This window comes from Cricetulus griseus, assembly GCF_003668045.3.
Source record: "Cricetulus griseus strain 17A/GY chromosome 1 unlocalized genomic scaffold, alternate assembly CriGri-PICRH-1.0 chr1_0, whole genome shotgun sequence".
Classification (NCBI taxonomy): domain Eukaryota; kingdom Metazoa; phylum Chordata; class Mammalia; order Rodentia; family Cricetidae; genus Cricetulus; species Cricetulus griseus.
This window is the reverse complement of record NW_023276806.1, coordinates 191,058,177-191,080,747: the sequence shown is the minus strand read 5'-3', so window position 1 is coordinate 191,080,747 and position 22,571 is coordinate 191,058,177. Positions and strand designations below refer to the sequence as shown.

Here is a 22,571-nt window from a genome sequence, read left to right as displayed (position 1 = left end):
ACAAGGTATTTAGCAAAAATGTTGGAGCTTGATCTTCACAGGGGTCAACAGTGAAGAGCTCTATGATGGGATGATGGGTTACCCCCAAATAGTCATATGTTGGTATTCTACACCCAGAAATCGTGGCAAGGAGAGGAGGTCAGGGGAGATGGGGCTCTCACCAGTAAGATTAGTGCCTGATAGGAGGGACTCCGGACCCTTTGCTTTCTTTCTCCCATGCAACGACAAAAAAGGCAATCGTCTGAAACCTGCAACAGTGTTCTCACCAGCACAACATCATGCTGGCACTCTGATCGTGGACTCTCTAGCCAACAGAAATGTTTAAAAAACATCCTCTTTACTGATAATGAAATAGTCAATGGTATTTGGTTATAGCAGCCGGGACTGACTAGGACAACCCCTGAGGATATGATGCTTGAGCTGAAAATATCTGGAATATTGACATGGAAAACCTAAGTATCCAAGAATGGGGAATACCTTGTCATGTGCCTCTGGAACTTAAAGAATGTCCCTTCAGCAGCTGGAAAGGGCTGAGACATATGCCAGGTCAGATTACATGGGTCTTTGGAAAGAAAGAAACCAGTGGGAAATGTTCTGGTCTGATTTCTAATAAGAAAAACAACCATGCTCCCTAAGTCATGGGTAGGTGGGAGGAAGTAACTGGAAAATCATGGAGAAGCTAGAGCAGTGGTCAAAGTGGAAAATATCCATACCTTAGCCAAAGTTGCTGACAGCAGACATGCAGGTAAATGGATGGATGGGAAATACATTTATAAATAAAACTGACTGAACTGACAATTGAGTTCAATAGGACTCAAGAATCAATAGGACACTCTCCCCAATGTCTTCCATGGGACAGCTCATTTTATAAGGTGAAAAGAGATTGGGGGAGAAAAAAGTTTTATGGTCATGATAATAGTTTGGGTTTTGATCTATTGTATTTCAGATGACCACTTTGACATATTAAGCGGACATGTCAAATGGAATCTCAAGAATGTGAACTGGAAATAAATGTAAAGGCAGGGGCTGTCAGCTCTCCTGATGACAGCAGGCAGAGACTAGAGAATACAGACAAGTGCTAAACCCAGGGGGCCTGCAGAGATGCAGAGGCTGGTGGAGAGGCACTGAGATCTGACAGGGAGGGCCAAGGAAGGGGAAAAGTCCAAAAGAGATGAAAGAGCCCTGCTGGGAGTCAGGAAGAACGGACTGTGTGAATGTTTTGAGTATTCTTGAGAGATTGGATAAGGACAGAAAAATACCTACTGGATTTCCTATGATCATTAGCCAACAGGGACAGACACAATTTCAGAAAGCAGACTGAATAAACCAGACAAGAGCAGGTTAATGTACTAGAAGATGGCATACTAAAGATAATCAATACAGATAACCGTGTCTGGAAGCTTAGCCATGAACACTGAACTGAACATCAGAGAGGTAGCTAAGACACAGTAAGGAATGTTAGTGTTTTTCTTTTTGAATTTCAGTTGGAAACTATTGTGTCACACTTTAGTTGCTGGAAATATTCTAGATAGGGGAAGGTGGGGGTTGGAAGTCGGGAACGGAAGAGAGATCCAGTCCTTGACAAGACTTTCATAGAAAGTCCAGCTTTGGAGAAAAGTATTACAGCCAATGAAAACATTTTTCGAGACTTGCAGCAGAGACATTTTTATATACAGTTATAACTGAGAGAGGGGTAGAGAGAAAGACAGAGAGAAGGGCAGGAAATCAACTACACACACACACACACACACACACCTTGGTCGGAAATTCACTCCCTCCAATTTAGGAACACAAAAGTGCTCCCGTGACCTTCATAAGGAAAGCACCTTCATTTGAGCTGTGACCTTCCATCCAGCACTGCGACTCAGCAGGATAGAACCAAGGGCAGAACACCACCACCACGTTTCTATGTTTCCCTCACCTCTTATTGCCATATTGGACAAACACTGGGAGAAACGGACTCATGGGAGGGTTGCAGTTTCCTCTCCCCACCACAACCACTTCCAAACTTCCCCATCACCCTCTTACCCTGATGTCTCTCGATCCTCTTGCTTTCACTTAATAACACATTACGCTTCTTTTGCCATTTTCTTGTTTCTGAGACATCATTTCACATATTGTCCAGACTAGCCTCAAACTCCTAAACTCAAGCAATCCTCCTATCCCAGCCTCCCGGATTTCTGACCCTAGCTTGTCTGGCCTATACAATGTCTTCTCCACTATGTTTCAAATGTTGGCTATCTTCTCTGTGTTCACATATGCATTTTTCTAGTCTCACAGTAAAAGTCTCTGTATGTGCTGATCCATTCACAGATAACTTACCATTCTTTACAAACACATCACACAGATAGGTGCTGGGCAAATCCATCTCAGGGCAAAATGTCAGGAGCTGAAAATTATGCTATTAGAGACTTTTTCCGGGTCCAGACCTCCGGTTCCAGTATCTGGGAGTTCTAGTTTCCATTGTATTGCAGATGCTAGCTGATTTGCTGTTGAATGGCATAGCCTCAGTGGAGAATGTCCCCTACATCTCTACAGAACTAAACATTTGAATAGGCCTTTACCAGGGCAGAGGGCTCCATCTAAGTGAGGAGAGACTGTTTTTGAGGTATCTGCTGAGAGGGTCTAGAGAGAGGTTAAAAAGGAATGGTCTCTGTTATCACGAGGGAACGGTTAGAAAGCAGTTGAGGAAGATGCTGGTATAAATGGGAGACTGCAGTTTGCAGCATGGAACTGAGAGCTCTCCAAAGATGACAAGATGCCTGTGTCTGGTCTTTATCACTGTTGGGTTGCTAGGAATTTCCAAGTCCATGCTCCCCCACTCAGGCCGGACCTCGTGGCTTCTGTGGTTTGGGACTGAGACATGCCGGGCCACGACAGCAAAGGCTACACCTCAATCCTGATGCGTCTACAAGTAAACTCATTGCCTCCCCAGTGAATCCTCAGGTCAGTCTCATCCTCAAGGCATCTTCTTCCAAAACCTAATCAGCTTTGCTCAACTGAAGCTTGACTTATTCTAAGGACCACCACCTTCACACTCCAAACCCATCCTTTACTAAATCCTGCCAATTTGTCCCTTTAAACTCATGTCACGGTACCATGTTTCTCTTAGCTCAGATGCAATCACATCTTAACCAGTCTATGGCAAGAGCTGCTCAGATTGTCTCTATGTCCCCAGTAGTGTCAGCCCCGAACTACATGATTTTCCCTCCACACTGCAGTTGGCATAATATATTCTATTTAAACAGAGCAATGCCCACTTCCAAATCCCTTATGACTTACTTCTAGCCTGGCTAGTTCTTACTCATCTCCCAAGTCACACATCTTGCTAATATCTCTCATCTGTGCCTGTGTGCTGCTGTGGTTTCTGTCTAGATGGTTGTCGGTTTGTGTCTATCACGTCTCACCTCTTGCCTTAGACCCCTCCTGAAAGAACCAGCTAGTGCCTGCATCTTCCAGGAAGCCCTTCATCTGACCAATTTGCCCCCCCACACACACACACACTGTTACACAGGGCTGTTTTGAGGAGTGCATTGGCTGGGAAGGTTTCCCAGGGGTAAATCTCTAAGTGGAACTGAAACTCGTCTCACTAGGAATGCAATTAAGGTGGGGAAGCACACTTACCAAGAATTCTTATTCTTGAAGAGGAAATATAAGCCAACAGTGCTTGGGACACAGTGCACAGCACCAGGGCACACCACACTGCCCCCTAAGGAGGATTGGCGCTGTAGCTTGGCAGCTTTTGTCTTGTGGATTAGAGAGTACAATTTGGGGCCTGATTCTAGACTACCTAGAATAATAAGGACACACACACACACACACACACACACACACACACACACACACACACACACACAAGTCTTACCCATTGAGTCCTACCATTCCCCCACCTCTACTTTTCTGTTTCATTCATTAAGACCTCGGCAGTGTGCCGAAGGGACTTGGAGAGTCCTTGTCCTTATTGGTACTTCAAGAAGAAACTGCTGTGTAATGAAGGAAGAAAGAACTCTTTTGTCAACCCTGGGTGAACCCCTGGAGGGTCACTGTATGCATGAGAGTTCAAGAAGGGTTTTGAAATGACTCCCAAAACTCACTTCTCTTGGTGATCTGGAGCCGCCTTCCCGAAATGTTGGTTTACATCTGAAATTAATCTGCAATTTGAAAAGAAAAGCACGTTATGACATTGATAAGCATCAGATTGAACAGAATTGCCTGAAACTAAAAACAACCAGTAGCAGTAAACACTGAGGCTATAAAAGAAAACCCACAAAGAATAAGCCATCTATTTTGGTCTATTCCTATTCCCTTAAAGTATAATGATAATCCACATTGGTGCTGAGTGATTTCATACCTCCAGCCACATCCTGAGTTCTCATTGATGAAATCTACCTTTAAACAAAAATGCTCTTAGCCTGTGAATTTGAGGAAGAAATCATAGTCAAAGATAAAGCATGTGGCAGCCGAACCCATCCGGTGGAGTTAGATTTTTAAAAGTAGAAAATATAAACCTGGGAGACCCTAACTGCTGTGATAACCAAGCACATGCACAGATAATTCCCTGTAAGGGACTCAGCACTGCTTTGCTTTGTGGCTGGAAGATGTCCTCGTGGCCACTTTTGCTTCTTGTATAAAGTGAAGCAGAGTGCAGGCGAGAAAGAATACTTTCAAAGTGTTACCCACGGCTGTAAGATATAAACTGACAGCAGCCGGTGGTGTTGGTGAAGCCAAGCAAATACTACAGGAAGCTAAAATAACCCCACTATGTTTACAAACGGCAGCATGGGAGTCTATATACCACAAAGGGTCTCGCCTGGACACAGAGTAAGAATTACAAACGAGAGCCGCAGGCAACTTTCTATTAGATACCTTCCCTTCCCCCAATTGATAAATAGACTATTCAGATCCACTTCTGGAGACAAGATATCACCCCTGGGATGCCACTTCCAGCTCAGCCACACGGTTATGCTGAGCCAGCAAAAAACGCTGCCCGTGAGGTCTGCGGTGGAGTCTGAGAGCCGCTTTCAGCTGGCCTGGCTCTCTCCCTTAGAGCTACTTTAGGAAGACGTGAACTCACAAAGGGAGACATATGGAAGCTTCGCTATTAAAAAGCTTATTGCATGTATTTTTTTCCCCTTAAAGGAAACATGCTGTGGAAGAAGCAACAGAGAATTGGTGTGTGCTAGGCTTTCCCAGAAGTCAACACAATACCAAATTAAACTTAGGAGGACAAAAGAATGAGTGACCTTGTATGTTTCGTTTTCATTGTTACTCCAGTAGTCATACTGAATTCACAGATTTCATTTTTGTTTTTAAGGTCATTGTTTTTAAAAAGTTAAAAATTGACACCAAATCTTGGCAAATCATTGCACTAAGTACATTTATCAGCAGGTGGCGCTCTCTTACCTTCTCTAGTTGCTCAATGCAGGCAGTGTGGACCACGATTTTGCAGACCGCGCATTTCCTCCTGAGAGCGGATTTCTACAACAGTCAATTCAAAATACAGGAAAGATACGTTAGTGAGCTATTCTGGAGACTTCCCTGCTATAAAAGAGAGACTCGGGAAACCAAGCAAAATTGTAATCACTTCTGTTACTAAGCAAATTGAAAAATCCCCAAACATGTCAAGATAACTATCTACCCAAGACCTAGATGGCCTCTTCCAAATACGACAACAATACTACCTGTTACAAATAGGGCTTGTAATATAAGCCAAACCCTGTATTACATTCTATTATATCAGTTTTCAATGTTACAGTTGAACAATGAAAGCATTGTCCTCAAGTTTTTCTAACTTTTTCACACTTTGCTTTGACATTTCATTTGCACCACTGAGGGACAGAGGCAACATTCTTCCTTATGTTCAATGTACGAATCAAGCATCCCATCCTTACTATCAGAGGCTATATTTCAATGGCTGCTCACTTTAGGTTTCTGTTCTAGACACAAATCTACACGGTGCTATTTGGTTTTCTACTCAAATCTTCAGGTGGGAGATTATGTCTGGTTTCACATTCAGCTAACAAGAAGAACAACAGTAAGTAGCAACAAGGACAGCAGACATCTGTAGTAAGATGATAAGTCTTGTCTGTCCCCACGGGCACTTCACAGATGATAATGCACTTAACTTGTGCAGCCCTATGAAGTACAGACAGTCCTTTTCCCCGCTACACAGATGAGAAAACCCGAGCACAGTTAGTGAGTGACCTGCCCGAGGCCTGCCAATTAGGCCACAGCACACCCAATATGCCTGGCTCCTAAGTATCATAAAATGTGGCCTTGATAACCTTGGTCACATGTGTAAAAATTCACAAAGCAAAGCTTCCTGGGGTCTAGCCTGTCTCCAAAAATCAAAAACCCCAACGTGGTGCAAGTAGAGGGATGACTGAGTGGGCTCCAGATGTCATCCCTGCCAGCATCATCTGGAGGCTCTGCTAAGGATGAGCATGGCCCTCTACAAGGAGGAGCCTGAAGGAAGAGCCGCCTTCATAATTCTGTTTGGCGGTAGTAACCAACATGACAGGAAATGCAGTAAGGATCTTAGACGTTCTAAATACTGTAAATATCTACTTTCCCCCAACGGATCGTCTTTAAACCAGTGTTTCCTTCCCTGAGATGATGAGCTGGAATCAAGTAATTAACAAATCACTCGATGGGTTAGTTGTTATTCTTCATGTTGAGCCAGTTCTTTTTGAACCTAGTACTAAAAAACTATGTATTACCCAAGACACCGAACACATTTTGAGCACAGAAACTCACAGTAACAAGAGACTCCAAAGAACCCATGTGGGAAAGGCTGGGAGTCCCTGTACATTTGGATAGTATCAATGTAGACTGATGGTAACCTGTGTCTGGTGAGTGGCTTGCTGAGGAAGGACAATGGAGCCCAGTAGAGCAGACAGGAGAGGAACACACATAACACTGCTTCTGCAGAGAAAGGGCCCTCGAGGGATGGACTGTAGACAGCCCTGGGGATGCTGGAGGAGCAGAAGGAAAGAAATGGTCACCTTCTAATTCCTCTATGGTCCAATCATTCAACAACACTGGACATCTGCCTCTGTGGACAGCAGTGAGAACTGTGTCACCAGCTACTACACTTGGAGTTGTGGTTGCGGACTCTAAATGGGTTACCTCCCTCATTGCTTGAACTTGCTAATGGATTCTAAATGTGGGGTCTCCTCTTGGCTTTGAGCTTCCTAGCGCGACATAGTATAATGTTTGACAATTAACTGATTTTTCAAACAACAAAAGATAAGGGAGACCAAGACACTTAAGGGATGTTGTTGAAATTGTCTTGCTCTACAACCAAAACAGAGGAGGAATAGGAAGAAAGAAGACAAAGAGGAAGAGGAATACACACAGCCATGAGTGGAAGAATATGAAACAGTAGTGACTGCAAGGGTAGTAATGGTAGTCCTCACAAAAACAGCAGCAGCAGTAATAAAATCTGACTGCAAATTTTCATAACTAGAATGATCATAAACAAATGGCCACCCCTCCTTCTCTATGGATACCCTGGTCAGATCTCTGCATGGGATCACCTGCAGGAAGTGTTTGTGACACTGGAGTCACGTTGCTAATGAGAGTTACCACGAAGCCTAGGAAACTGGAGTTGATACTTGTCTGTCCCGTCCCCCACTCCAGTCCTTAATAGATTACATCGCACACATGCCACACAACACTACTCAAAGTGGGCAAACACTTATGGACTCCTCTGCCGCTGTGCCGTACTGTCCTCTTTATTTAGTCTAGAGAACACCAGGGATTCTAAGAAGCCACTGTGTCTCCTAGGAATTAGCAGGCTCCTAGGTCACTGAGGTTGGACTCCTTCCTCGTCATTCACTTTGGACCCCAGAAATATCACAACCATCCCCATTTATCTCTAAAGAGACCACATGGAAAAAGGCAGAGATACCAAGCTTGACAGAGGCCCATTAAGTGAAAGCTACCTCCTCAAGCTCAAAAGAACAAAACCTGAGTTCTGTCTCCTGCTTTTGTTGGCAACATGGCTTTCCAATCTGTTTGGAAGGTAGACTACATCTCCTTATATCTATATATGACACATTCTTTTCTACCTTCTTAAAACGCTATTCCAACTGGACCTGTCAATCACCTGGCCATGATTCTACCTCTCAGGAAAATGGATTCATCTAAACACATGTTAAGGAGATGGGAGGAATAATTATCCCTTTAATGAGAATGTACTTCTCAGAAGCCTCGCCTCTGATACAGCTACTTATCACATGAGGCACTACTAAGCCTGTACAATTTCCTGAGCTCCAAAACTGTAGCTTTGTCTTCACTTTCCATCTTTTTCAGTTCCTTTCCAGAGACATACACATGCTTTCCCTAATGCTCTGGGTTTTCTTTAAAATCCCACACTTCTACCATGCAGCTGCTTGTTGACCTTCATTGCAAAACAGGCTGGTTTTCTTCCTATTTTCCATCTCCCTCCTCCAGGCAGTTGCCAAGGTTTAGAGTTTGCTTGTCCAAGGTACAGAGTTTGCTTGTCCAAGGTTTAGAGTTTGCTTGCCTATTGTTTTATGCACAAATTCTAATAAAGCTGTCCTCCAGTTTTCTTCCAATTCCATTTCCAATTTTTTTTCATTAATGAGACTAATGCACTACTCATACAAAGTAACCTTGTTTCTCCAGCACTGTGTGGAGGTTAGGAAGGAGAATTCTGGCTAGACTCAGGAAGTCCTGTGTACTCACTGAAACCATAATACACACCTCCTCCTTTCCTTTTCTTTTCTTTTCAATTCTTTAATTACTACTCATATTTACATATCCACCCCCCATTCCCTCGACCTCCCATCCTCCCATGTCCCTCACCAATGCCCCCTAACCCATACCCAAACTCCTCCCCAGGGATAGTGAGGCCCTCCATCAGGGACCTTCATAGTCTGTCATATCATTTGGGGAAGGGCCTAGGCCCTCCTTGCTGTATCTGGGCTGCAATAGTATCCCTCCAGAGGGAATGGGCTCCCAAAGTCCATTTGTGCTCTAGGGTTAAAGACTGGCTCCACTGTTAGAGGTCCCATAGACTGTTTTGGCCTCCTAGCTGGCACCCACATTCAGAGGGCTTGGTTTGGTCCAATACCACAATTCGACATCAAAATTATTTCTAGAATAAAGGATCTTGTCTGATGTTGAGAGACTGTGTTGGTCAAAGGTTGCAGTCTACCATGGCCTGGCAGCTCTTTCCAAGCTAGGCAATATGGAGAACACCCTCTCGGCAGAGGGCCTTCCTGCTCTCTATCTGACTTTATTCGGTGAGTATCTCTAGGCCCAGGTGCTTAACTTATCTCTAGTGTGACCCTTGACACAGTTCCCTGCAGAAGATTTCCCCTGCTGCCCATATGATAATTAGACATTGTGCTAGGAGCTTTAGGATAGGAACATGCTATTTAATGCAAATTAGGTGATGCCCCAGCCACTGTTCTCATTCTTTGAATAAAGTTGAGCTGTCTCTTAGAAGACAATCTGCTGTGTTCCCAGGCCATACAAAGCCTTCTACCCCTTTGTTCTCCCAGACTGGTGGCCAATGGACCACGAAGTAAAAGAGAACCTCAAAGTTAACAAGAGTGTAAGAACCACAGGGTTAATACATATCCTCTCTCAGCTTTCCGTGTTATATAAAAACACTAACATCATTCATCTCAATTAATTCAAGCATGAAAGTCTATGGTTGACAACACAAAAGTGCGGTTAAGTCCTAAAGCTAACTTGATTTAAATAATACAGAATTTTCAAAGACCTTCTTAACATGCATTACATGCTTCTAGCCTCTTTTGATTCAGCATACCCAAGCCACAATCTGAACTTCCATCACAAACACCGTGTAATGCATCACAGGACAAAGATCCTCTGACCATAGCTCCTTGCAAACCACTGCTCCCAGTGCAGCCGGCTTCCTAAGTGACAGCTCCCGAATAGCTTTTAGCCTGTAAAGTCAGTAGTTAATGTCACCGGTGCTGGTGGTTGCTCTTCTTCATCAACTTGATGGGATTTAGAATAAGCCTGGGAGATGCACCATTGGGTGTGTCTGTGAGGGTGTTTACAGAAAGGATTAAATGATCAATAATGGGCATCAACAATGGGCAGCACCTTACTTGGGCTATATAAGGCAAAAGCAGAGTTGCCTCCCCACCTGCCTGCCCAACCACCTGCCTGCACCTTTTTCTTCCTGAATGAATAGTCCTGAGATACTGACACCATCATCTTTTGACTTCAGATTCCAGCTTCTTTGACCTTCCTATGTAAACAGCACCAGTGACTCTCCAGGGAGCTTCTAGGTCTCTGCATTGTGGACTGTGCAGCCATTGGGTACAGCATTCAGGCAACCAGTGTCAAACTACCTACCCCATCATGTAAACCTATCTAAAAAGTCTCCTTCCATAATACATATATAAGAGAGAAGACAAGAATATACAGTGTACTCTCTCTCTCCCTCTCTCTCTCTCTCTCTCTCTAGATATAGATATAGATATAGATATAGATATAGATATATAGATATATATGTTCTATCCCTCTAGAGATCCCTGTCTGATACATACACAGAGCTGTCAGTAAGTTCTCAATGACAGCCCAAGGTCTTTTCTCACTGTGGTAAAGAACATGGTTTTACTCCCTCCATTGGGAGAAGCTGTTTTTAGTGAACCCAACATAAAGGAGGAAAGTGTTATTTTGGTCCATGGCTTCAGAGCTTTCATTCCATGGTCCCATTTTGGTGAGCTTTTATGGAGGCATTGCAACACGGCAGAGAGGTTAGGTGGCGCCCAGCTGCTCACCTCACAGCAGCCCGGAAGCAGAAAGAGAAGGAGAATACACCCTTTAAAGGCACTGCCTCTAAGATCTACTTCCTCCAACGGATCCCTACCTACTCACAGTCCATTGTGCAAGTGCTCTCATAGTCTACTTGCTTCTCACAGACAGCTCTGCCTGAACAGAGAGCATCTTCAGAGCATGCTTCACAACCAGGCCGCAGCAGCCACGTGTCAGAATGTGGCTGTTTGGATTGTTGAAGTTCATTTGTCACAGCTGCATAGGAAGCATCTGGAATGGCACTGATCAAAACAGAATCTTCACTCAGATATGCTGCACCTCTTTGAAGACTTCCACCGAACACAGGAACACAGTTTGTACCTGAACTGCACTCCCTGGGCTCGTGTGTTCAATACTCAGCCTGGGTGGCATTTAATGCTGTGGACCATTTCTGAGGTAGGACCTGGCTGGTGGAATTCAATCGGTAGGGTTGGGCCTCTGAGTCCATCTCTGGCTCAAGTATGTTCTCTCTGGTGCCTGGGCTGCCACCGTATAAAGAGGCACCGACACAGACTCCTGTCACTGCAGACTGAGACACCTCACTGGCGGACTGAATATATTATTTGAAACGGAGAGTCAAATCAAACCTTTCCTCTCTCATTTCTTGTCAGGCACTTTAGTCACACCAACACAAAATTGTCGACACAATGGGAGACACAGCATCAGTACATAGCACATAGGAACCCAGACACATCCCAAACACACCCACATTCTCCCAGAAAAAACCCTATTGAAGCCAAAATTTCTTTCACTACGAGAAACACTGAACTGAATCAAGTATAAATAATTAACAAAGCATGTGAATGGTTGTTGTGTCTTATATTCAGGTCTGTTTGTTACAGAACCCAGCACAAAAACATGACTTAAAGACTAAAGATTGTCTGAGGCACCGAGCATTGCTTTTTAAGTTAAAGTTATAAAGAACGTATTGATTTATTCTCATCAGTGAATTTAAAGGCTCTGTGGACTTGCTGCTCTGAACATCAAGTAGAGTAACCTCCATGCTCTTATTAAGGGTTCCCTGTAAGTTTGACCTGTGATGGCAAGTGTCATGGTCACTTTAAAAACAACAACGTAAGTATGACAACAGTTATGTGGTTTATATTCCATTGCATCTCACTTTGGTCTGATAAAAATGTGGTCTCAGCACTTACATAAACAACAATAACACAGCACGCTGTGAAAGGACCAGCTCCCCATTTTGGCAGCCATAACAGCCTAACACAAGCTTGCCTGACCTTGCCTTGCTCACTAGGAGGTCAGACGCCTGCTTTGTGGCAAGGAACCAATCAGAAGTTAGCTAGTGATGGTATGCTTTTCAGCTCTGGGTGTGCTTTACAGACAAGTGCACAACAGTGATGTACAGAGCATAGCAACCGCCCTGGGAGGGCCTATGGGCCATAACAACCAGTTGACCAATCAACACAGGGCAAGCCCTCCAAGCCTGGAGGCACACCAATCCTGAGCCTGTGTGTACCCCTAGACACTCCCCTTACGCTGCCCTATAAGATCTCTGTCCCATGGTTTTTCGGGGTCTTTCCCCAGCTACCCACCATGGTGGGTGAATGAAAGGCCTGAGCTAACATGGGGTTAGCTCGTTAAACAACTGCAACAAAAGACTCATTGCTTTTGCATTGAAATGGGCCTCTTGGTGATTTGGGGGTTCAGAATTTGGGCACAAAGCTGTGCTTCGGGGAGAGGGCATGACAAAATGACTAGAAGGGAAGCCTCATGCCAAGTGTTGTCTTGACACTCCATCCATCCCATGCAGTGAGCACTGATGCCACTCAGTGCAGGGACAGTTCCTCACTGAACTACAGCCTCTTGTCAAGGTCCCTGAAGCTGGTCCCCATCAGTTCCTCAGCACCTGGGACCTCCTGGATTTGAAACTGAGGGAGGGTGGAGAATCAGACACAGAGGAAACAGCAAGGCAACCAAAGGGTGGAAGTGGTTCCCATGCCCCACCCTGAAGACCCTGAAGCCTAGCAGTGGTAGCACTGGTGTGAGGGTGCAGAGACTCACACCCCCACAAGGCGGGCCTGGTCCTCCTTTCCTCTCTGGGGCAGAGGCCTAAGAAAGTCTTAAGAATGTCAGGAATATGGTACCCTTTAGGGGAAGTCTGCAACTCTGAACAATAAGAGTTCTTTGGTTTACTTTAAAGTCTAATGAGAAGAAATGACAAGCACACTTGGCAAGTCTTGTTTCTCTGGGGAACCTGGAATGCAATCTATAAATTGGCATTGGGGAAAAAAATGAAGACTGACATTATCTGAAAGCCCCTATCTGTGTGGCTTCAGAGCCCAAGCTGAACTTCCACCATAGCTCATGGTGTCTCTTCCTCCTTTTCACTCACACAACACAAGACACTTTAGACTAGCCAGGAGGGTGGTCAGCTGGACTTCCAGAGCATCCGTCTCAGAGGAGCTCAGGCCATCCCTAAGTCTCATGATCTTAGACAAAGGACCATATGTCCTCAGGAGTCTGACTCATGTGGCGACTCAGATTGCCCTAGAAGTTAGTGATTTGCAGCACTCATCCTGAGTCATGCTGGCATGACTAAAGAAGAGGTCTTCATCTATCGTCACTGTGGATGGCCACCCTATTAGGAGAGTCTTCCTGGAAGTTGACACTGACCTCTCACACTTTCACCCTGTTTTACAATAGAGCAGTCAGCAATCCAGCGTGGCCTCATCCTCTGCCTTGGCCAACTTTGCTATGAAGGAATCCTGGCTGGCTGTACATGTTACAGTTTCCTGGGCTGTGGCTGAAGTGCCTTGGAGTACTGTAATAAAATCCATTGCATATGTACTTCCTGCACCATGTTGTGTCCCAAGGAACATCAGCGGAAACACTCTACTCACGAAGTGTTTGTGTTCCCAGAGGCACTTCTGCTGAGTAGCCTTGGGTATGCTCAGAAACCTTGAGCTAAGCCGGGTGAGCTGGCACACAGAAGGGCAAACCGCACAGCCTCCTAAGAGACACACAGAGAGAAAGAAGGAAAGCACCTGCTGGACATTGTTTGGACATATAAAAAGTGCATCGTTTCCACAGCAGCCAGGATATTTCAGTTCTCATCTGAAGAGGCAACCCAAAGCTTAGAAGGGACAGCCAAGGGAGGCAGGAGGACAGAAAGGAAGTGCTTTTCTTCCTCCTGGGAAGCAACAACCCGGACTCATCATGGAAGCAATCTGATAAGGGCCAGGTTCCTAGAACTGTGTTGATTTAAAGCTGGAGCAGGTGGTTGGTTAGAAAGTGTGGATGTCCATCCTATCTTCAGCACTCAGTGTCAGGAAAAGCTACCATCAGAAAAGAGGAGAGTTCTTCAGGATGGGGAAATGGGGGAGGGTTGTATCTCAACATTGACCCTTGTATTACAATTCTCACTCTTTGAAGAATGATTTAGGAGTGATTGGTGTTAGTGGTGGAAGAGTGATGAGTACATTCACTACACATTGGAGAATATTTTGGCCAGTGACAGACCTCATCTGTATATCATCTAATGTACCATATACATATAGTAGGCTATGTCACACTTTGGATAAGCACATTCTTTGATGTTTATGCAATGATGAACTTGGCTAATGATCCCCACATTAAACAGGACAAGACTGTAACGCAGGGTTACCCTGGTGGGCTTTAACAAAGAGCTACCACATGAATCCCAGAAGTCTTTACAGTGGAACTCAGTCATGTGATTACTGCATACCACGGTCATTTTTGTAAACCCCTGCCTAAAATTTAGATCTAGTTATTGAGACACGAAACAAATGAAGACTTGCAAGTATACCTTGTGAGAAGCATGAGAACAGCCCTCTAACTAAGCGTGAGTTGTCACTGCTGAACAAAGCGATGCCAACAGAGATGGAGATGGCTCAAAGGGACAGTTATTTTCTGCTCCCCTACTCTGATTGGTTCTAGCTTGCTGCCTTTCTTAGTCCTTCTATCTCCTCTCACACAGTCACGACACAAGGAAGGAGATTTCAGCCCAGTGAACTCAAATCCTCCAAGAGTAGAGTTGTACTCCTCTTACCCAAGGCGATCTCATGTTCTACAAGCAGTTACTGTTGTCTCTGGATGCTGTTGCTCTCTGGTCTTATTCTTTCCCTACAGCCTTGGATCTGTCTATTGTTTCTTCCTCCTTATTTGCTTCTCTGTGCTTCACAAAAGATCTTACTTTATACCACAGTCACTAATTTAAACTTCAGCACATGCCAACTTTCACTGTGTCTCTGGCTCTGTCACTGCTGGTTCTGTGGCCTTTTTTGTTAGATTTGTATGCTCCATTGAAAGTTTTTTGTGTCATAGAACAAAGCTGCCATATAGCTTATAGAGACTTGAATGAATTGATGATACTGCCCAGAATGGAGTGTGTACATAAACACATAGGAAGACACCAATAAATAGGACTGACTGATAGTTAAAGTCCCCAACACACACACACACACACACACACACACACACACACACACACACACACACACACAGTTAAGCACATTAAGGCATAATTGATGGTGGCTTCAATATATGTATTATAAAAGTCATAAGGCATAGAAGTTAATGTGAAATGGTGTCCTGAGGTCATCTCAATGGTTCTCTCCTTTTCCAGGGTAGTAGGTCATGGACATAGCAGAGATTTGAGGCTTAATACTAACTAGAAAATAGAGAGTTAACCTGCAATCTTTGCAGCTAAGAAGGACCATTTATGCCATTTTCCTTGTTTCACGGTCCTATTATCACCTTATTTTGTAAAAATAGAATTATTTCCTACAGTTCACAGGAAAATGATTCTAACCACTATTTAGAGGTATTTGTTTCAATATACATTATCATGTCTACTTAAGAAACGTCAAATTGTGGCAAAGAAGCTACCCCTGAACTGCTGTTTTCCATATTCCAAGCTATTGGTGACATAATAAGGGCAGAGTCTTCCACCTGATCTAGCCCAAGAAGATCATCATCAAAGCCATGGGCCATCTCACACTGTTGTCACCAACTAGTAATGCTGTTTTCACTGGCACACATACCTGCCCACATCACTTCCATAGATAAGGCTTTGTTAGGAGCCTGGCAGTATGATATATGCACTAGATGCATTATAAATACAGCCCCCTTCCAGTCACTTTAGAGATAAGGGGACTGAGACCCAGTGGGATTAGGCAACTAGCCCACAAAGGATTAAGCAAGGATGGATCCTAGGTTCATTGTCTACCTCTGTGTTAGATTTCAATTCTTATTTTCTTGCCAGTGGTCCATTGGGGGATCAAGATTGATCAGGATAAATATACATGCTTTGATAAAATTGGTTTATTTCCTCTGCTGTTTAGGGATGAGCTGATAGCAACCACTCTGTGGCCACCTGTAAGACAATGGTGGAAAGCAATCTCCAATACCCAAGGAAATTAAGCAAAATGGTTTTCAGTAGGCAGAGACCTGGCCAAACAGGGCAGTAGTGAGTGCAGAACCTCTCTCGAAAGAGCCTTACAGATAAGACAGGAATTGAGACATCCCAGCATATACAGGTGATGACATTTAAATGCCAGAGTTGACCTAGTGACAAATGTCTGTGTGTGCATGTCTTCCAACAATCCACATCACTGGACTCATTCACTCTTTCACTGAAAACTCACTTGGTGCCTCTACGGTAAGGACACTTGCTCTCAGTGTTGGGAGACACAAGCACACAAAAACAAAATCCCCCACCAAAATGGAGGCTCTACTGTAGCAGTGGAGACACTGAATGACAGGGCAAATATTTGTTTAAATAGGAGGGAGAGGTGGGGGAAAATAGAGAAGGAGCCGCGTCCAGGACAGCATGATTCTGGCAGGGCTGGTTGTTTCACCACATAAGACCTTGTCCTCAATTTCCCTCAGTGACATAAACACAGCTGGTGACTTTAAATCACTGCAAGCCTATTATAGTATGGGTTCTGTGTCTCGGAGCCACTCTTGGTGCATTTGGGGGCTCAAAGTCTTTGAACCATACCATTCAAGTAGGAATGATTACAGTGATTCCTCTTAGGAGTATTCACGGTTTTAACACAAGGCTGTTTTGTAGACATTATCTTGTATAATCCTTAAGGGGAACATGAGAAGCTAGTTGTATGTGATCAATACTGTCCAGATGTGAAGCTCAGGCTTAAAGAAGTTGAAGTATCAGTAACAAGTATTATATTATTCAAAGCCTGGCTTCAAAGTCAGGTCATTCATTCCAAAATTTACCTACCTCAATAGTACCTTCTGCCTCTCAAATGAAGATATCAAGGCATGCTTTTCCATTTCCTGATATTTTAAAATAAATTCCATCCTGGTCTAAGAGGCAGGAGTGACAACAGCAAAATGTTGCTATTAAAAAAAAAAAAAAAAAAGGACTGGGGAGACAGCTCAGTGGGTAAAGTGACTGATGAACAATCCTGAGAATACACGTTTGGCTCCCCAGCACCCACATAAAAGTCATGGTGGTGCTTGTCTCTCCTCAGGACTCCTCAGGAGAAAAGCAGATCCTGGTATCTCACTGGTCAGCCGGCATAGACGAATCAGCAAGCTTTAGGCTCAATAGGAGACTTTGTCTCAAAAAAATATGGCGGGAGCTAAAAGAGCTCTAGAGGAAGACACCCAGTGTTGACCCGTGGCCTCCAAACATGCTATTGTGTCCATGCTCACACAAGCACACACACGAATTCCTCCCCCCCCCACACACACAGAAACTACAACTTTGGAAGTAGGTTAACAATTTTCAGTAGCTGCAGAGCCAAATGATATGCCAAAACTGAGTGTCTTGGAGCAACAGGAATATGTTTTTTAATTATTTGATTTAATATTCAGACATGCACATAATATGTTTGGATCAAATCCACCCCTCATTCCCTCCCCTTCAATTCCTCATCTATCTCTCTCACCACTTTTCCCTCCAATTTCATGTGATCTCTCTCCTTTTTTAAACACCCAGTGAGTCCGCTTAGCACTGACTGTAAGCGCATGGTGTCGGGCCATCTACTGGAGCCTGGACAGCCTCTCCAGGGCCATTTCCCTGAAGAAAATGGATTCCCTCTCCCCCACCACCACCCCAGCAGCCACCATTTGCCAACAGCTGATAAACAGGAGTGGGACTTCATGAGCCCCTCCACCATCCATATAGGAGTTTGGCTGGCTTGATCTTGTGCAAGTGTTATGCAAGCGGCCACAGCCACTGTGAATTCATGTGCAACTGAGTTGCTGTCCCCATCGAATGCTGCTTTACTACAGATGTCTACTTCCTCTGTCCCTTATAATTTCTCTGCCCCTTTCTCTACAGTGATCTCTGAGCTTTGGCAGGAAGGTGCATGGCACAAGTGTCCCATTTAGAGTTGAGCCCTCCACAGTCTCTCATTCACTATACACTGACTAGCTGTGGATGTCTGTGTCCATCAGCCACCATCTAAGTGGAACCCATGCCTGGTACTATTAACTGAGGGGAAATGGTGCCAGGCTAAGTCATAGGCCTTCGTATTAGTATTCTGTTAAATGACGTAGTAACAAGCTGCCCCCTTGGGTTCTGTCTTCACATACACAGACTTGTACACCTCTCAACCTTCATCAAAGAAGTTTCTCTTTGAAGTAGATGGTGATAATACAGAGAAGACCCACCACCAGTCACCATGCAGAAAGTAAGAATATTGTTTACAATCTACTGTTCTTGGCCATTGGCATTAAGAAACTCTGGGAAAGGTGAGAGCAAGTCTGTGCACCTGGCCATTGCCTGAGTGACATGTAAGCACAGCACTGAGTTGGAGGCAACTTATCTTTATCATTAAGGAACAGGATTATAGAATATCAAACAATAACAGAGCTGATTCATGTAAACACACACCCACACACAAAGACAAACGTGGCCTCAATCTAAAACTGTTAAGGCAGGAGAGACGGGAGTTACTCAGAGGCTCAAACAGCACCAGCACGCATGCATGCACGCACACACACTTGTGGTTCAATATAAGAGCTTAATATAAAGGTAAAATGGCCACACAAAAATGCAAGAAACCGTGAGTGTGACCAGGATACAGTTTTCCCTTTCAGCTTTCAGTGCATGGTAACTTCCTGGTGTGACCATCCTGAAAGGTTATTGTTAATGATCAGAGACCAGTGTGAGTCCTAGGAAAGCTGCAAAGCATCATGGGGTCATCTCTCAAGTGACTTTCCGTGGAACATTGAGATCCCATGAGACACTAACACGTGATCAGAGGGGCCAACAAAGGGTCCCACAATTTTCCCTCAGCTCAGAGAAACAGCAGTTTCGACCTTCCTAAAACTGATGTATGCGTTAAAGGTGTTTAGTGTTTTATAAACAGGATCATTTAGGCAAATAACATCTCCTGATTTTTTTATTTTTTTGCATGTGTCTTTAGTGCTCACCAGAACACGATTTGGAAGTGAAATAGACTGTGCAAACGGACAATGGGACTACTGATCCAGGTCACCTAGGTGACTAAATCTTAATGTTCCCCAGACTTCACATCCTGTTGTCCTGTAACAGCCTCTCCTTCATGAAGTAGGCTGATCAGCAGTACATGCAGGGAGTATTCTGTACAAATAACAATTATAACACCCATCATGATAGCTGTGGCAGTAACAATGGTTAACAGCCACTGTGAAAGGACCACCCCTGTGCTATTCTCAACATACAAACACATGATCTCATTGAAATGCCGGCCATCATCCACCAGACACACAAAGGACAATGTCACTTCCACTCATGGGAGACTCCACTTCCTTTCCCCACACATATCCGCTGCCAAAGGTAATCAGCCGCAGAGTCTGTCCATGAGGATCTTTCTGCAAACCATTGTTGCTGCTGGCTCTGCTTTCCCTGAGTCATCTTGATTCATTAGACCCTCGGTATCCTGAGAGAAGAGCAGCCTCTGGCAGACAGCAGGCTTGGCAGTCCCTGGGTGAGTTGGCTTCAGAATGGCACCCAAACAGCCCTGAAAGCTGGCTTCGCCTCCTGGACACTCCTGTCACACAAACACATGACTCCTTCTGACAGCTTGCACCCACTGCAGCCGAGCTGCCTGCCATCTGGGTGTAGATCATCAATCTGCCATGCTGGACAATGCAACCTTTGTGTGTAGGTCCCAGAACAGATCACATGCAGGTGAGGCTTGGTTTGCTCCTAGTATAGTGTGGGAGCTCAGTGGTGAACACCCACCAGGCCTGCATACATAGCTGGCAGGAGAGTCCCTGACAATGCATGCCAGGCTATGAGTTTTATTGTTCTTCTTACTGGTAACATACATGGACAGCAATATAGCAGGAGCTCTCTTCTTGAGATGCAACAGCTAGAACTGGGATCATAGTCATTGGTCTCTCTGTGTGTGACTCTGTGTGTGTGTGTGTGTGTGTATGTGTGTGTGTGTGTGTGTGTGTGTGTGTGTGTGTGTGTGTGTGTGTGTGTGTGTGTATACATTTGAACCTCAGGTATTATTCCTCAGAAGTCATCTATCCTGGTTTTTGAGACTCAGGTCTTGCACTGAGACTCAGGGCTCACTGATTAGGAGAGACTGGCAGGCCACCAACCTGGAGGAATCTACCTGTTTCTACCTTCCCTTTGCTAAGATCACAAGGGCATCCACCACACCCCTTTCTTTTACATGAGTTCTAGGGATCAAACTCAGGTCCTCCTTCTTGCAAGGCCAGCCCTTTAAAACGAAGAAACCATCCCAGACTTCTCATTGTATATTTTAAGCCAAAAAGAGAAAAGTTCCCTTTACAGATGCCAGATGGTGGCTGCCCTTGCAGTCTTCTTCCAAAACTATTCCAAGAACCCAAGGCCATCCCTGTGGATAGATGTCATAGTACACCATGACAGAAGTGATGAGGCTTCTGACACTCCCCAAAAGACTGTTTGTGAGATGTGTCCCATAATGGGATACTTGGATTTGTTGCACATGATTGGTCCCCCTGTGGCCTAGTGAAAAGATAAAGATCACACATAGGAAGTAAATGAAGGTGTCACAGACCAGCTGGGAGGGTCACACAGACTCACACTAAACATTAGACCCAACTATTGCACTCAAGTCATGGCACTGAGCTAGGAGTAAGAGCAGCAGGGGAAGAGGGAGAGCATGGATATTTGTTAACTCACTTGGCCATTTCATGATTCTGATGCTAGGGGCAGTCTTCACTGTTTCCGAGAGGAAGCCAAGGCTCAGAGAAGCCAAGCTGGTCTTAGGTTTTCATCCAGTTCTTCTGGCACACAGATCTGTGTTGCAATCCCTCAGCCAATCCCATATCACACAGCCTCCCAAACGCAACCCATTCACTTTCCCAATAAGATTCCGTTTGTCAAATCACAATGAACAATGAAAATAGCTGAGAATGAGGGTCAGCCATCACACAGCTTATCCCCTTCCACCAAATCTTACACACGAGGAAATCACAAAGGAAGAAAAACAGTACCCATTAGCCACCCCACAAAAACAAGGTGACATAAGCACCCCTAAAAATAGAGCCGATGTATCTGGTAAGAGCATTCTGAAGTCTGACATTTCCTTTTCCTTCTCACTCAACCTACCTGTGCTCAGTCACCTCACCATCTACCTACTCTCCCTGCAGCTCACACCGACCTTCCTATCTGGCTCCTTTCTCCAAAATCCTATCTCCTCCACCTAGATCTTCAAGATTGCAAATTGTCTTTTTTGGTGAGTACCTGTGAGCCTGTGTGCTAGAGGAGGTGTCTGTCTAGCTAGACAAGCTAACACAACTCACGGGATAGCTGTAGTGTTCATTTGTGTGCAGTGCCCTAGATGTCACAAGCTGGGTGACAAAAATACGCAAATGTTTGCTCTCAAAGTCATGGAAGTAAGAGTACAGAAATCAAGGCGTCATCCCAGGCAATGGCCCTTCTGAAGAGAAAGCTTCTGTGCTTCCCTCTGAGCATCTGACAATAGCTTATGGGCTCCCTCATCCTTGGCTCACACCTGAACCAGTTCAGCGTTTGCCTCCACTGTCAAATGGTCCTTCTATGTGTATGTTCTCCTCATAAAGACACTCTTCACCTGGGATTAGTGCACACCATGCCCTGGTATGACCTTTCTAAAGGATTGCCATCTACCATCACAGGACTCTAAAATGAGGCATTATTAAGGAGCTCTCAACACTAGGACATCAGTACCTTGCAAGAGTACACAGTTGAATGTATAACCATCTACCAGGTGCCAAAGGCAGTCTACCTGACTGGTCCTGACCTCTGTGAAGCTCATGAGTGGCTCTCTACCCTGACAGTGCACAGCCTGCAGAGATTATCTTGCTACTTTATTCCATGCACTGAAGATTCTCATGAGATCTGACCTGGGAGTCATGACTGGAAAAGAATAAAAGTAAACATTCAAATGTCATAAGTGACCATATAGTTCATTGTATCAGTTACTTTCTGCTGCTGAGCTAACCCATCATGAACAAAGGAAACTTACAGAGGAAAGGGTTTCTTTGGGCTTACAGTCCCAGAGGAAGAGTCCATAGCGGCAGTGGAGACGTGGCAGCTGGTGGCCAGGGCAGAGAGCCAAGCAATCACACCACGCACACACACAGGGAGCAAAGAAAGTGACCCAGACGTGGGGAGAGGCCATAAACATGCAGAACCTGTCGTAGGCGACATACTTCCTCCTGCAAGGCTCCACGTCCTAAAAGTTTCATGGCCTCCCTAAACAGCGCCACCAACTGGGGACTCAGTGTTCAAACACATGAGCTTATGCAGAACATTTCTCATTCAAACT

The 22,571-nt window shown here is 44.7% G+C and overlaps 1 protein-coding gene across 4 annotated transcripts in view; it reads right to left on the bottom strand.

Moving 5' to 3' along the window:
• Positions 1-22,571, bottom strand: part of Dgki (diacylglycerol kinase iota) — a 434,118-nt gene that overhangs the window by 239,676 nt on the left and 171,871 nt on the right. For all 4 annotated transcript variants that reach the window (XM_035451050.1, XM_035451051.1, XM_035451052.1 and 1 more), the window contains 2 exons: positions 5,404-5,478; positions 4,095-4,151 (listed from right to left, as the gene is read on the bottom strand). In XM_035451050.1, coding sequence (XP_035306941.1) covers positions 4,095-4,151; positions 5,404-5,478 — 132 coding nt within the window. The remainder of the gene's footprint in view (positions 1-4,094; positions 4,152-5,403; positions 5,479-22,571) is intronic.